At 44.1% G+C, this 15,519-nt stretch overlaps 1 protein-coding gene across 1 annotated transcript in view; it reads left to right on the top strand.

Annotated features, from left to right (window-relative positions):
• Window positions 1-14,087, top strand: part of LOC137435100 (cAMP-dependent protein kinase catalytic subunit PRKX) — a 100,566-nt gene extending 86,479 nt beyond the window's left edge. Inside the window, exons 8-10 of the mRNA XM_078785121.1 lie at window positions 8,537-8,594; window positions 13,597-13,674; window positions 13,815-14,087. Of these exons, the coding sequence (XP_078641247.1) occupies window positions 8,537-8,594; window positions 13,597-13,674; window positions 13,815-13,943 (265 nt within the window). The 3' untranslated portion in view covers window positions 13,944-14,087. The remainder of the gene's footprint in view (window positions 1-8,536; window positions 8,595-13,596; window positions 13,675-13,814) is intronic.
• Window positions 14,088-15,519: the final 1,432 nt, after the last annotated feature.

Genomic DNA, 15,519 nt, shown 5'->3' with positions numbered 1-15,519 from the left:
AGTTCATGGGGGTTACGGATATGGTGTGAGAAATGGAGAAGGTGAAAGGATTTTGGAGTTTGCTGATGGAGCTGATTTGTTGATTTGTAATACTCAGTTCCAGAAAGAGGATAATAAGCTTGTTACATACACGTCAGGTGGGTCGACGACAACCGTTGACTACCTGATGGTGCGTAGGCGAGATAGGGGGCTCCTCCGGGACACAAAGGTGATCCCGGGGGAGGAGGCTGTTTCACAGCACCACTTGGTTGTCTGCGACGTAAGGGTGAAAGGTGCGAGGAGAGCTCGGCGGGTGAAGTACCAACCGAGAATGAAGGTGTGGAGGTTGAAAGAGGTGACAGTAAGGGAGGCATTAAAAGAGAGGCTGAGTAGGGTCGAGGATGATGTGGTTGAGCTTGAAAGTGGTTGGATGTCAATGAAAGCTAGTCTGTTGGGAGCCGTTGGTGAGGTATGTGGATGGACAAAAGGACCACCGACGCACTCGGAAACATGGTGGTGGGATGATGAAGTTAGAAAGAGGATTGGCGAGAAGAGGAAGAAGTTCTAGGAGTGGCAGAAGGCGAAGGGTACGGGAGCAGAAACAGCAGAGCATGAAAGTTATAAGGCAGCCAGGAAGGCTGCAAAGAAAGAGGTAGCAAAGGCGCAGGAGGCATGTAGGAAAATGTTCGGAGAACGCTTGGATTCGGAAAAGGGTCAGAAAGCAGTATTCAGGATTGCAAATCAGATAGCGAAAGAGAGGTGTGATGTGATGGGGGTGAGTTGCTTGAAGGATGAAGTGGGACAAATCGTTGTCGACCCAGATGGAATTAAAGGAAGATGGAAAAGATATATGGAAATGCTGTTGAATACAGAGAATGAATGGGATGGCAACATAGAGAGTAACACAGTTTTAGGACCGGCAGAGAAGATAACTGAGAAGGAAGTTGAGGAAGCGATAAAAGCAATGAAGGGTAGAAAAGCGGGAGGGCCGACGGGAGTTGTGGGAGATATGTTGAAGGCAGCAGGAAGTTGGGGTGTGAAGAGAATGACAGAGATCTGTAATCTGGTGGTGAAAGAAGGCCGCATTCCAGTGGATTGGGAACTGAGTACCCTCGTCCCTCTATACAAGGGGAAAGGTGACCCTCTGGAGTGTGGCTCGTACCGAGCGATAAAGTTATTGGAGCATGGAAAGAAGGTCTTGGAAAGCGTGTTGGAGAGGAGGATAAGGAAGAAAGTGAAGATCGACGAAATGCAGCTTGGATTCATGCCAGGAAGAGGAACGACAGACGCGCTTTTCATTGTGAGGCAGTTGCAGGAGAAGTACATGGAGAAGAGGAAGAAGTTGTTTCTTGGGTTTGTTGATCTGGAGAAAGCATTCGATCGGGTTCCACGCAAAGTATTGACATGGGCATTGAGGAAGTTAGGAGTGGAAGAATGGTTGATCAGAGTAGTGATGGCAATGTACAAAAGAGCGCGCACAGCTGTAAGGACGAAGGACGGGAACAGTGGTGAGTTTGAGGTGAAGGTGGGAGTGCATCAGGGGTCGGTACTAAGTCCACTACTATTTGTAGCTGTGATGGAGGTGCTGGCTCAGAACGTAAAGGAGGGTTTACCGTGGGAGTTGTTGTATGCAGATGATCTGGTGTTGATTGCGGAAAGTATGGATGGACTGAAGGAAAAGATGAACACGTGGAAGGAATGTATGGAGACAAAAGGTCTGAAGGTGAATATCGGAAAGACGAAGGTGATGGCAAGTGGTAAAGCATGTGGTGAGGTGGAAAGAACTGGGAAGTGGCCCTGTGCTGTGTGTAGAAAGGGTGTCGGAGTGAACTCCATTCAATGTACAATGTGCGCTGAGTGGGTTCATCAAAAATGTAGTGGTCTGAGAGGGTCATTAACCAGTGTGGCAGCTACATTCAAATGTAAGGTCTGCACAGAGGGAGCTGCAGATGGAGGAAATGTTGAGTTGGATCTTGGAGACGGCGTGAAGCTGGAAGGTGTGAAAACATTTTGCTACCTCGGAGACATGCTGAATGGAGAAGGTGGATCAGACTTGGGCAACAGTTGCTCGAGTGAGATGTGCATGGAAGAAGTTTCGGGAATTGAGTGGCGTGCTGATGATGAGGGGAGTGTCGTTGAAGCTGAAGGGAAAGGTGTATGCTGCATGTGTGAGAAGTGTTATGATTTATGGGAGCGAGACATGGGTAATGAACGTAGAGCAGCAACGAAGGTTGGAAAGGGTGGAAATGCGAATGGTTTGACAGATGTGCGGAGTATCGTTGAGAGAGAGGAAGACAAATGATGAATTGCGAAAGATGATGGGAATAGAGCCTGTGATTGATGCTGTGAAGAGGAACAGGTTGAGATGGTTTGGTCATGTGTTGAGGAAGGATGAAAGTGACTGGTTGAGAAGAGTGATGGAAATGAATGTAGAAGGAAGTAGAAGATGGGGAAGACCGAGAAAGACTTGGCTAAAGATGGTGGAAGAATAAATGCAGGCAAGGGGGTTAACAAGGAGAGATGCAGAAAATAGGGCAAAATGGAGAAGATTGTCATGGGGACCGCAAGGCTAACCCCCGCTCTAGCAGGGAAAATGGCCTTTAAAATGCATGTTGTTGTTGTTGTTGTATTTACACGATGTACAAGGATCAACAGAAGAAGACACAGTGCAGTCCTTAAGCAGTCTTATACTTATTCCCTGGACAAACCCGCCCGTTCACACTCAGACACACTCACACAGGTTTTGCAGACGAACAGGTCAGCACGTCCAGGGATGGCATCCGGGCAGCTCTTCCTCCGGTCCCCAGCTCGCACCGCAAAGTAGATGACTCGAGACGGCAGGAGCTCTCCGTGTGTCGTTGGCACGCACGGGATAATTACGGGGCGAACGGTAGGGCTGGGCTCTGGCGGTTAATCACTCGCAGGCTGCGTATGTAATAAGCGAATAGGCGCTAACAATGCGCTTCTCAATTCCTTCAAGTCCTCCGACAAATCCTTTCATACGAGTGCGCCGAGTCCTCTCCCTTCTCAACTCAATTCAACACCGCGCATCCCTTCTCATCTCTGGTGGGGGCCTCGCGCAAAGGGTCTTATTACCACACCCTAGGAACCCTCTGGAACGCACCAGACGCGCCCTTACCACGCCCTATCACGCCATGCCTTCAGAGCCATGGTTGGCTGATGGCCCTAACCGTCACCGCCTCTGATGTGCTCCTCGACTCTGCCACACCCCGACCCAGCGCTCCTCCCTCTTTTCAGGCCTATCTCGTGTCACTTGACTAGTTCGAGCGAACAAAGGGCAGCTAATGCTGCTGGCAGCAAAGCGTAACACACGGAGGGATCGGCCAAAATGAGGCGCGGGATCGAGTTTGCCCACAGATGGAATTGGAGGGTGGCCGCAAAATGAAAAGGCCCTAAGCTCATTTCTTTACACAATGCAGATGTTACTAGGGAAATGGCCTACTCTTACACATACTATGACATAACTAATACTCTAAGTGGGCCTACGTGTTGCTTGTGGACTAACTATGGCGGGCAAACCTTTAACCTTTAATGATGTCATATGTACAAATCTCAGAACCGTAGCAATATATATATTGTCATGTTCCCGGGGATTAAGATCCTCCAAGGTAACGGGTAGCCGATCGAGCTTAACACTCCAAGGCATTCAATCCAATGGCAGTGTGAATACGCGTGGGGGATGAGAGCAGCGAAGGGTAGCGAAGCTCTTACTTGTACGGATCCCACTGGATGTCTTCAACCCTGGTCATCAACTCAAACTGACAAGGAATTATAATGCAAAAATACCGGCTTTAATGAAAGAAATTCCGGTACAAAAAATGCACAGTAAAACTAAAATTCCGAAATGGAGCGCCCCCATGCAGACTCGTATACAACACAAGGGGATGATAAAATAAATGTGAAAATAAAGTGTAGTGTTTGTGAGGTGCGTTTGCCTGTACTCCGCCTGGCGTCCGTGACCGTCCGTGGCCGTCAAAGGCCCCGTGTCCCTGCGCGTAAAAACACATGCCCTGGCGCAAAGTCCGTGCGTGGGAAAATGTCTTGGCGAGCAGTTCGGGCGTGGGAAAATGTCTTGCGTGGGAAAATGTCTTGGCGTGCAGTTCGTGCGTGGGAAAAATGTCTTGGCGTGCAGTTCGTGCAAGGGAAAATGTCTTGGCGCACAGTTTGTTTCTTCCAGCCGCCGAGCGTGAAGCGAGCAGGCCACGCCCGTCCACTCGCTGTCTGCTCCACAAAGCACCGTGGTCTCTCAGCGTGGACAGCCGCTGCACCGTCAGCACCAACAAGCCAGGGAAAGGAAAATGCGGCCGCTCGAACCGATCGCCCGGACCAAAAAGCACAAATGTCCGACTGCACGACACCAATGTCCCTGTCCCAACGCAAGAGCAGGAAAATGTGACTGTGCCTTCAAGAGGAACCCAGCGCAAGAAGAAAATATCGGCGACCGTTCGTAATGAAATCCATAACCAATAACAAGACAAACTGTGACTGCTTTTCATCAGCTCAGGAACCAAAGAGAGGCAGAAAATGCCGGGACACGGTCTTTTGTTCCCCGGGCTCTTCATCATCCAATGACGTCCGTGCACGCTCCTATCATCGAGTGCCATCTCATCGCTCTATGGCCGTCCTGACCAATGGCTCTTCGGGGCGTGGCCACATGGCCACTTGCCGGCCTTTGTGATCACCCGGTCGGTGGTATCAGTGGTAGTTGAATGTCCTGTTTCCTACTACTTTTATTTAGTGTTATTTTTAGGTGTGGAGTGCATGGCGGGTGTGGTGGATGTGGTGGATGTGGTGGGTGTGTGTGTGTGTGTGTGTGTGTGTGTTATAACGAACAAAGGAGCAATCACAGAGGCCATATACATACAGTGAATTTACCATTAATCCCTAACTAATTAACATAACCCCACCCCTCGTCATGGGGACAAAGATACATTCTTCATGACATCCGTCTAACGGATCCCTATTTAGGTACAGGGGGGTTCTTCTTCTTCATTGCTACATTCAGAGCACATTATCCTATACAATCCTACCTGACCCTAAGGTAATCCATTGCCTACCCCCTCACAAACATAACAATATATATCCCACCGAGTGAGCTGACAGTCATCTCTTGAGGTTGTAGTTCAGACCTCTGTTCATTTGGTGGAACCCCCTCCCCTGCAACCACCCTCCCCACCCCCACCTGGGAGCTCCCCGATCCGAAATCAAAAAATATAAGACAGAATGATTCTGTGGACCATCGAGAAGAAGGGCTGTTTCGGGTTTCAGAGCAATCGGTTGGTAAATAAGGGACAAGTGGGGATCCAAAGTCTGGGGGTTAACACCACCTGGGAACCCCCATGATCCAAAAAATAAAATAAAATCGAAGCCGTGTGATTGTGTGAGCTACTGTCTTGTATTTGTGTGTCAAATTTCAGAACAATCAGCTGGGTGATAAGGGAGGAGTATCAAAAAGAGCAAAAAGTTAACGGACAGACGGACGACTGGACAGACGGACGACTGGACAGACTGACATCACGACCTGGTCAAGTCTGTACACATGCTTGGATGGATGCATGGAATCTCAAACAAGACATCAGAGTTATCTCTAACTTATCTCGAACACCCAATCAGTTGGGTGATGAGGGAGGAGTAGAAAAAATATCAAAAAGTTAACAGATGGACGGATGACCGGGCGGACAGACGTCACGACCAATTTTATAAGTTAATCTCTGAGAATCGAGATGAGATTATCGAAAAATGACCTTTCTGCTTCCCTGGAGAATCCTTTGTACCATATTGCTGATGACTTCACCCTGTACAGAACAGTACACCTCACTTCTGAGAGGAAAGCTGCTGCAGTGTCCAACTTTACAAATCTGGAAATAAAAGTCATTGGTCATCTAACTGCAATGTGTCTTTCAATGCAGGAATATAACCAGGCTCAGTGGCGTAATGGTTAGAGTGTCCGTTCTGAGTCTGGGAGGTTGGTGGTTAGAACCCTGGTCGAATCACAACCAAAGATTTGGAAAATGTTACGTGCTGCTTCCTTGTTTGATGCTCAACATTTTTTAAAAATGCTCAACACGGCCAAACAACCATGGGATGGTGCCCATTGCACAGGCTTTATGGGCCTAATGTCCTCTTGCATTGAAGTTCCTTGTAAGGGAACTTGTGTATATAATATCCTATGCTCTCCCTCTTTGCCTTTAGGTTATCTGCTTTCCAACCCACTAGTTTACGCTCGTACCCCTTAAAGAGGAGCAAGCCCTGGAGCTCCTCGACCTCATAATCTTGTCAACCGATATTTGGTGGATCACATCTTTAAGACTGGTAAACATCTCAGTATTTTCAACCGTTATGTCCATTCGGATCACTCAAAGTTCATTCTGACTCGGACATGTGGCCTTCATCCGAAGCATCGTGGAGTATGGCTCCCCGTCTTGCTCCAGCCAGTCCAGGTTGCACACATTCTTCCCAGAATGCCATACCTGGTTACCCTCCACAATTTGAAGCCGAATCCTCCTTTCCATTTCTTCATGTCTCTTCTCTCATTTGTAGAACTCATTTGTAGATTTGTCGGACCAACACAACACACAGGAGGGAATGCCAATTAGCTTGGCCAGGAGGCCAAATATTGGTTTGCAAGATTGTTCGAAGTCTTTGGTTCATTCTGAATTCAACTCATGAAAGCTGATGTTTCTTCATACTTTCTTCCTCCCATTCATTGAAACCAAGACAAAAAATTACGGCAGCAAAACATGCATTTTGACACGATCTCTCTGCTCACCTTCACTCTTTCATTCCTCTTTTCTCCCGCCTCTGGAACAAACTCCCTCACTCTCTTCAATCCCACTCATCCCTCCAGGTCTTTAAAAGCTGTTCACCATCATCTCTTATCTTCCCCTATCCAAAACCTTGATCTTTTCTACCCCCGTCAATTCACCCCAGATCCACTTTTCTGAAATACCGACTTATTTCCTGAAAGCCCTCACTGTGTCCATGTGGTTTTTACCTCTCCCACCCCCACCCCCCTTCCCACGCCTCCTCCCCCCAAGCCCTCTACCTCCCACAGATCTCCCGATGTCCTTGCTCTCAAATGTTGTACTTGTGCTTCCCTCTCTCTCCCCATCTTGTCTCCCGCTCCCTTATTTCATCTTATGTGTCCGTTTGTTTTTTGTCATTAATGTTAGCTCTTACACGAGCCTCGATCTTATATACAAAAAATAAAAATCAAAAAAAATCTGCAATCCTACTTTGCAAAAAAAAAAAAAGTAACTGGCCAAAGTTTGTTCTGCATTTCGTTTTCCCCTTTTTCATCATTATTGGCCATTGTTGGTGACTAAAATCATTCTTCCTCACGGCCCCTTGGTGATTATTTTTTTTCATGCGAGGAATATAGTGTAAATGTAATCTCCATCTCACCAAATGAGTGAACTTGTGAAAATCAGCATGCTGTTTCCCTTTCCCAACACGTCTATAGAATTTGGAAAAGTTGGCAGCCATTTCACTTGAGTAGTTGATCAAGGTTACATCGACATGTCTTTGTTTATATGAAAGAAGTGAGTGGTGTGCCTCCTCCCTCACCTTGTCTTCCTCCTTTCTCCCCCAACCCCTCCAATTATTACCTCCACCACCAAAAGGTGGACAGAGGTTGTGCTTTCATCCCTCTCTGTTTTTGAGCAGGATATCCCAAAACGTTGTGGACGGATTCGGACGAAACTTGGTGGGCAGGTTGGATGTGTAGAGAAAAAAACAAAAGAACCACCTTTAGAGGCCATTTTCCCCGCAGAGAAGGGGTTGGCCTTTTTCGGGTACCGTGGTCCCCTTTTTGAAGCAATTTTTTGTTTGGCCTGCCCTTCCTGCGGCCAATCCTGTTAGTCGCATCTTGCGACACACAGGGAATTACCAGTGAACTGGTACTCGATTTGCTGACCTCGGAATGATGACAGGTTGAGTCAACTCCCCTGGCATTAATTCAGTGATCGACCGGGATTCAAACCCAGGATCCTCGGATCCCAAGCCGGCACCCTAACCACTAAGCCAACACCAGGCTGGCATGTTTGACAAGGACTAATCAATTCAATTTTGGTGAAGATTCAGATCTGGATACTCGAGCTTTTAAATTTATTCTTCACCATTGAGAGTTAGCCAAAAACTATATATAGCACGATATGTCAAAAAGTTGTGGACAAGTTACTACAAAACTTGGTAAATGAGTTGAGTGTGTGACAATAAAAACAAGCTGTTTAGAATTTGATATAGGTACGGATCCAGATCCGGCCTACTGGTGGAATACAAAATATAAACGGTTAAGCCTGGCGGAGGTATGTGCTCTACCGTGTGCCGTTCTAGTTAGTTATTTTTTTTAACGTGTTGCACAGTTTGTGTGCCTTTCACAATAAGTGTGCAATGCTTGCGGAGAGTCGAGCAATGTGTGTCGTACATTTTTGTCAAAATGCAGCTGTTATGGATTTTAACATTTTGCCATTTGCTACCTTATCAATTCCACACCCTTCTGATATGTGAATTTTTTTAATCTTCTTTTCATTTTTAGGGATATTATTCGGAAGCTTTTGGTGATTAACCGTGACAGAAGGCTTGGTAACATGAAGGTACGTCGCTTCCAATTCCCTGAAATTTGTCGTATTATTCTTTTCCTTTGTTCAGTGAGGTTCTCAGAGCTCGAGTTGAGCCTGAAGCTCCAAATATGCCAAAAAAAATACAACTGTGTGTCGTTGGTTGTTATCTCCATATGCGGGTTTCAGTTGGTGGAACCTCCCAGGTCTCGAAGTATCCACCTCCATTTCAGTAAGGGATCATTATTCATGGACCAATTTGTGAAATTTTACTGTTCTCAAAGTTTTGTTCTGATGGCTCTTTTGATGATCATAACCAGTTTTTTTGTCGTAATATTCCCAGGGAGGGTTTTTAAGATCTCTGTAAGATTCTTCTTTATCCTTCCCATTGCTCCAATAAATCACTGGTACCATTTTGGCACTCTTCAGCTTCCAGGATCTTTTCACTTCATTTTTGAGATCCTGGAATTTGGGCATTTTCGTGATTTCTGCATTGTTTCAGCAAAAATCGCTGGGAACTGACACCTCAATTAACAATGCCTTATTTGCCTTTTTGTATCTGAGTGCCATATCCAGTCACAATGATTTTTTTTCCCTATATTCATGCTCAATGGGATCGTCAGGTCGTACGTGAGCGACTGAGCATTATGTCCTCGTTTTCAATGATTGCTTTTGGTTCATATTTACATAACTTTACTGAAACTATGATATTAATATTTTTGCAGATCTGCCAATGGTTTACTCCACATAGTTTGTTATGCCTTTGTGTGTACAGCTGTTCTGACATGAGCTTTTTTTTACATCCCGAAAGGAGGCGACTCATGCTTTCTGTTTCTACCTTGCAAAACTTATACCTGTCTGATTGACTCAGTGCTGCCATGTTCTTAAAGCCATTAGTGTGAAGTGTCCTTGGCATTAATAATGTTTCATTCTCCTTCCTAATTGAGCTGACCTCTTCTTAACCATTCCACAGAGCCTTCTTTGTCTACTCCCAATCTGTCCAACTTTTTTTTTCTTTTTTTTTTATAAACCAGTCATTCTCCCAGTTGTTGGCGTCTATTTTTTGATATTTCACCTTGTTTTTATTTTGTCTTTTTGAAATTGTTGGGGCTGTATGCATCGTTGTTTTGGTTTTATGTGTAACATCTTCTGTTCACACCTGTCCTTGGAAAGTTTCTTCAAGGTGGATGAGGGATGCCCTCTCTGGCTTGCTGTCTTCGTGTTTGTGTAACAATTGGATTCTGATGAACTTTTCATGTTGGCCTACTCAGCCAATCCTACAGTAGTCATTCTGTGCACTTTCTTGAGCTCCATCAGGCCTTTGCCTTGTCTTGGCAGGTACATTCCTGGGATGCATTGATTTTTGTGGAATATTTTGTGGATAGTGAGGAGTTTCCTTGTTTTGATATCGAATTTGTTGATTTCCGATTGTGCCAGTTTATTATTCTGCAGCAGTATTGGAATACTTGTAATGCTAGTTTGTTTATGGCTTTGATTTTGTTTCTTGTGGAGAGGTATGTTTTCAAGATCAGCCTCATTCTACCTAGGTATTCTTTGGTAATTACCTCTGTCACCGAAGGTGGATGTAGGTTATATTTTCACCCCTGGTTGTCTATCTATTTATCTGTCTGCCTTTGTGTTTGTGAGCTGGATATCCCAAAAATTTATTGACAGATTTGGACGAAACTTGGTGGGGACATGTTGGGTGAGTGACAAGGACCAATTGATTTGATTTTGGTATAGATACGTATCCGAATACTGGATTATTTTTAATTTTTGAAGAGATTCTTCACCATTGAGATATGGGGCCAAAACTATATGAAGCACGATATCTCAAAAAGTTATGGACGAGTTATGACAAAACTTGGTGGATGAGTTGGGTAGGTGACAAGAACAAACCAATTAGAGTTTGGTTAAGGGACAGATGTACATTCGTCCTTTTTTCTTGCATATGACAAATTACAGATCTAAGTCTATGTTGGACAGCCAAGTCACAGCACTGTCTGTTGATAGGTGAATTGTCCTAAATCCTTCGTCAAATTTCCGTGACGCTCATTCACAATGTGATGAATAGTGTGACATGGGTGACCACAGTCACATGCTGGGCTGTCTTTGACATTCCATTTGTGGAGGTGGTGTGATGGTTCTTGCATGGAGAGTGTGGATCCTGTTGAGCACAGACTACTGTTTCTGGGGGAGGTTGAAACCTGGAGGAATCCAGCAAGTGGGGTAAAAAACAAAAACTAGCTGTTCAGCCCAGCAGAGGTATGTGCTCTGCCAAGTGCTGGTCTAGTTTTGCCTGCTGGTTTTATATTTGGTATTTTCATTGCCTCCTCTCCCCTCCACTCACCCCCCCACCCCCCTTTCCCTTAGATGTCTAAATATTTTAACATATAGCCCTTCGTCAGATAGTTATAGTTATCTCGCCAATGTGTGTTAAGGGATAGGTCATTTTAGAGTGGTTTGTGTATTTATTTTCCCTATGCTGCTTGTGAATTATTATTTAATTAAAGCTTGCACTGTAGAAGGAAGCCATTGTTTCCACTGAACTTGTGCCAAGGGACAGGCCTCCTGCACTTCTTGCCACTGAACTTGTGCCATATGGGGCAGGCCTCCTATGTAGGGAGAAGAGATGAACAGCCTTTTGCTTACCATCCAGTGTTACATATTCAGAGTTCAGAAGTTTGTGTTCATCGCATGAAACGTATTTATTGTTTTGGGGAGACATTTTAGGTGTTTAATACAAAGTGAAAGAGACCAGGGGAGGGTGTGAAACATGAACTTTCTAAATAAAGTAGTTTGTTCTATTAGAACTGTGAGCAGGGTCATGAGGGTTTCCATTCGTACCTTTTAAAAACTTAATATCGGGTGGTATGCAGTGGATGTGGATGTAGATTGTCACGTGCTATTTCCTCAGCTTTAAATTACTACTCAGAAGCAACAAAGCGTGTTCTGTTGCGTGATGGTTCCCGCACGTTCCACCTTCTGGGAAAAAGGGCAATTTCTAAGATTTATTTGGAGTGTGTCTACTTGGCTGCATATAACCCTTGTGGAATATACGGAAGGAGTCTTATAAAAAGAACATTATAAATGCACATAAGCAATACACCTGCATGAGCATTCCTCATTCTGGTTTGGAGCATAATGTATCATTTTCTGACTGTTGTTCCATTGGAGATCTCCAGTGGAGACGAGCCCATGGACCCTTGGCCTTTGAAACATTTAACTCTTTCTCATATGTCGGAATGTTCATAATGCAAGGGAAGACCGATATCATGCTTATATTAGTTGTAGGAGACTGTCGTCTCTCTTTCTGTTTATCAGCCATACTTAGTTGTAAATTCAAGTCTCTTTTCTCTCTTTCGGTGTTCACTTATGGGCTTCCATGCCTTATGCAGAAAAGTCAGTATGTCTGCTCTTGAGTTCTGCGCTTGGCATTGCCAAGCTGGCAATTTACAAAAGTAGAAAAGCCCTAGTAGTGAGTAGCAGAAATGAAAGTGCACTAGTTTTGCTTTAAGAGTTTATAAAATTAGAGCATGCATATCATATTGATATGGATGCCTTTAATAAGTGTTTTTAAAGAGGTGCGGTGCATTGATGGTACTTTGTGCAAATGTGTCGGGAATGAAGTTCCGTACACATTAATATGTGAAAATTTTTTATTTATTTGTTACTGATTTTAGGGATTGGTTGTCATCATGGTGAAATTGTAGTGTTTTATACATATACTTTTCTTTATTTTGGGATAAAAGGACTTCAAAAGTTTTGAGGTTTTTTTTTCTCTTTCTTTCTCTCTCTCTCCCTCCCCCCTCCCTGTCACTCTCTCTCTGTCTGTTTTTCCATCTCTCTTTTTCTTTGTTTCAGGGAATGTTATGTCGTATATAGCCATTTAGTACCCACTGTTGTCCTTGGAGCACAAAGTGTAGGCTGTTGTCACATTGATACAAGACCAGACAGTGCAGGCAGATTTATCTATTCCTAAAGTGTGTGTGTGTGTGTGTGTGTGTGTGTGTGTGTGTGTGTGTGTGTGTGTGTGTGTGTGTGTGTGTGTGTGTGTGTGTGTGTGTGTGTGTGTGTGTGTGTGTGTGTGTGTGCACATTCTAAAGGGTTCATGCTGTTGTAGGGTAATAAAATATGGTCACGTTGGAAAGCTAATAACAAAAATTTGTGTCTGTTTTAAAATCATAAGAATGCCTGTTTTAAGACAGCAAGTCATGGAGCAAGACATGGAGTTTGAATGTGGCATTTCCAACAGTACGACAGCAAGAACTCTTCAGAATAAAACGTGACGGATACGGAAGCAGCCAAAATTAATATGCAGTAATACTTCTTGAAGCAATAGAAAAAATATATATAACGGTACATGGAAGGAGCACAACAACAACAACTAAGATGACAAAAACGACAACTGAGTGTTATAAGAGATCCATTTTTGGTGCGTTCCACTTCATTTTACATCCACATTCAGACTCACAGACATACAATCTGCTTTTGATGTGCAACATGCTGTCTCTTGATTAAACCCTTCAGCGAAGCGACAGCTAGTCCTCCCTTAAATGAACTAGCAAGGTTTTTTTTACCATCATACGGTATTGACTTGCCAATTCTTGTGAGACTTGCTTAAGGTTCCATCAACTTGGAAACCGAATCCTTAATATGTCTGCTTCAGCCAGATGCGAACATCCTCTGCGATGCCAGTCCAGTGTCTTCACTGTGAGGCTACCACGCAAGTGAAACAATCTGTTTCCAAAGAAAACAAATGCACACATTGTTGCACTCGAGTCTAACACTGGGTTTTCAATGTGTGACGGTGGCTCTCATTAAGAAAACGTACATGGCAGTTTCTTTGCTGGTCTTGTCAGCGACTGCTTTCTTAGGTGGAAGGAGGAGAAGATTAAAGTTTCTGAGTAAGCCAAACCAAATGTTTGAAAGTTCAATCCTCGTTGCTTTATGCTAGCTGAAGCTGAGAGTAATAATGCCTGCTTATGATGACTGCAGTCTCCTTCCATTTCACTGTACTCATCTTTGCTCCTTGCAGAATGGAGTTGAGGATGTGAAGAAGCACGTTTGGTTCAAGAATATTGATTGGAGCTTGGTACTGGAGCGAAAACTGACAGTAAGACCTGCAAATGCCCCTCTGAGTGTTATAAAGTTATATATAAATCGTGTTATATGTAAGTTGAGTGTAATATATAAATTTGTAACTTTCAAAGTTCCACAGTTTTGATACTTTTTTTCTTCTTCTTCTATATCCAGCCTCCCATTGAGCCGCATGTTGTTCATGATGGAGACACGTCCAACTTTGAGACATACCCCAATGAAGATCCCAAGAAGCTACCACCACCGCTCTCCGAGAAGGACCTGGAGCCTTTCAAGGATTTCTAAAAGAGAAAAAAACACAAAAATATATAAGATTGATTGCACTCACGTTTTGTCCAGCCAGCTTTGCCAAACAAAAGCCATAATTGTTTTACGCAATCGTTTGTCCAGAGCAGCCGTTTATTCACCTGTGTAGTCTGCCTTGAAATGGTGTTGGCTTCTGGTGCAGTGTTGCCGTGTCCAATGTTGTCTCCATCAGAAGCTCTTTGCCATTCGGCATGTCGACGCACACAAGCGAGCATCGGCGATGTACGCTCCCGTAAAGCAGACCCAGTAAGGTGCACGGCTAATGCAGGTATGAAGGCTGACCGTTGAGCTTGCCTGAATGTTTGGCAAATGGGACCAAAGTGCAGCAACACACCTGCTGCCCTCACTTGCACCTACAACGTAGATGTTAAGTTTCTCCATCCGACCATCATTGCATCCAACTGTAAATTCCGAATGTTGAACGAAGTGTCATGGATTCCGTTGTCCTTTTGCCTTATCTCATTATTACAGTTCTTGAAATGCCCTCAGCACCGTGATTTGGGGGTGCCAATATTACCTCTTCAAGTCTCCTCAATTCCTCTCATGTAAAGAAGTTTACTTACAATCTACAGTATCTGACGAATGTTGTTTTAATTTTTGAAGCTTCTTGAAAAGGGCACAGATAATGTAGAACCTATTTTATGTTAAGAACTTTCACAAAACGAACCTGTAATTAATTCCATCTTGTGAAATGTAGAATTTACCACTGGATCACGCAGAGAGGGTGAAAAGTCGCCCAGCAGCCATTTTCAGTCACGAACGGTGATTATGGCAATACATTGGTGATTGAGACCTTTTTGGGGTGCTCGTGGTACCGATCGTCGTTGTTGGTACGGCGGGAAGAAATTGACTTCTCCTTGCAAAGGAAGAACTGCCGACTGCCCACAGGATTCAGTGTGTGCTTCAAATGAGCACACGACGAAGGTGGATACTTTGAGATTTGGCACGTCTCCCTGCCACTTCCTGAAACCCACCCATGTGTGGAGATAGCAGTCAACAACAGCAACTTGCGTACACACACACACACACACACAAACACACACACACACACACACACACCAGGAAGCGCCTCCATGGTTGTCATCCATCTTTGGTTTTGTGCACTTTGTAACCATTTAAAATGTTTACTTTTATTAAAACAAGCGATTTATTTACTTTAACTGAATTCTAATGGTCTCTCCACTCAAAAGCAGGGTAGATTTTTATATGCTCTTTCATGCCACTTTTTATGTGTTGTAATATAAGCTCATGCCTTTATTTTCTTTTTATTTTCTTGATTGTCAGAAAGTCATCATCTTTCAATAGGGGGTTCCTTTACGGAATGCTGACCTACAATGCGCGTTGTTTTGAATGATATTTAAGTAATCGCGATGAGATTGAGATTTTTGTTCCCATAATGCAGCTTCTGAGGGGGCTATCGAAGGACAGCATCATGGGCCATCCACATATGTATAGATAAAGATAGATGGCTATGACTGAGGGATATATATATATATATATATATATATATATATATATATATATATATATATATATATATGTATGTATGTATACT

Source organism: Myxine glutinosa, chromosome 9 (genome assembly GCF_964187855.1).
Source record: "Myxine glutinosa chromosome 9, kmMyxGlut1.1, whole genome shotgun sequence".
Lineage (NCBI taxonomy): Eukaryota > Metazoa > Chordata > Myxini > Myxiniformes > Myxinidae > Myxine > Myxine glutinosa.
The sequence above is the reverse complement of the archived record's forward strand: the minus strand, read 5'-3'. Positions and strand labels throughout refer to the sequence as shown.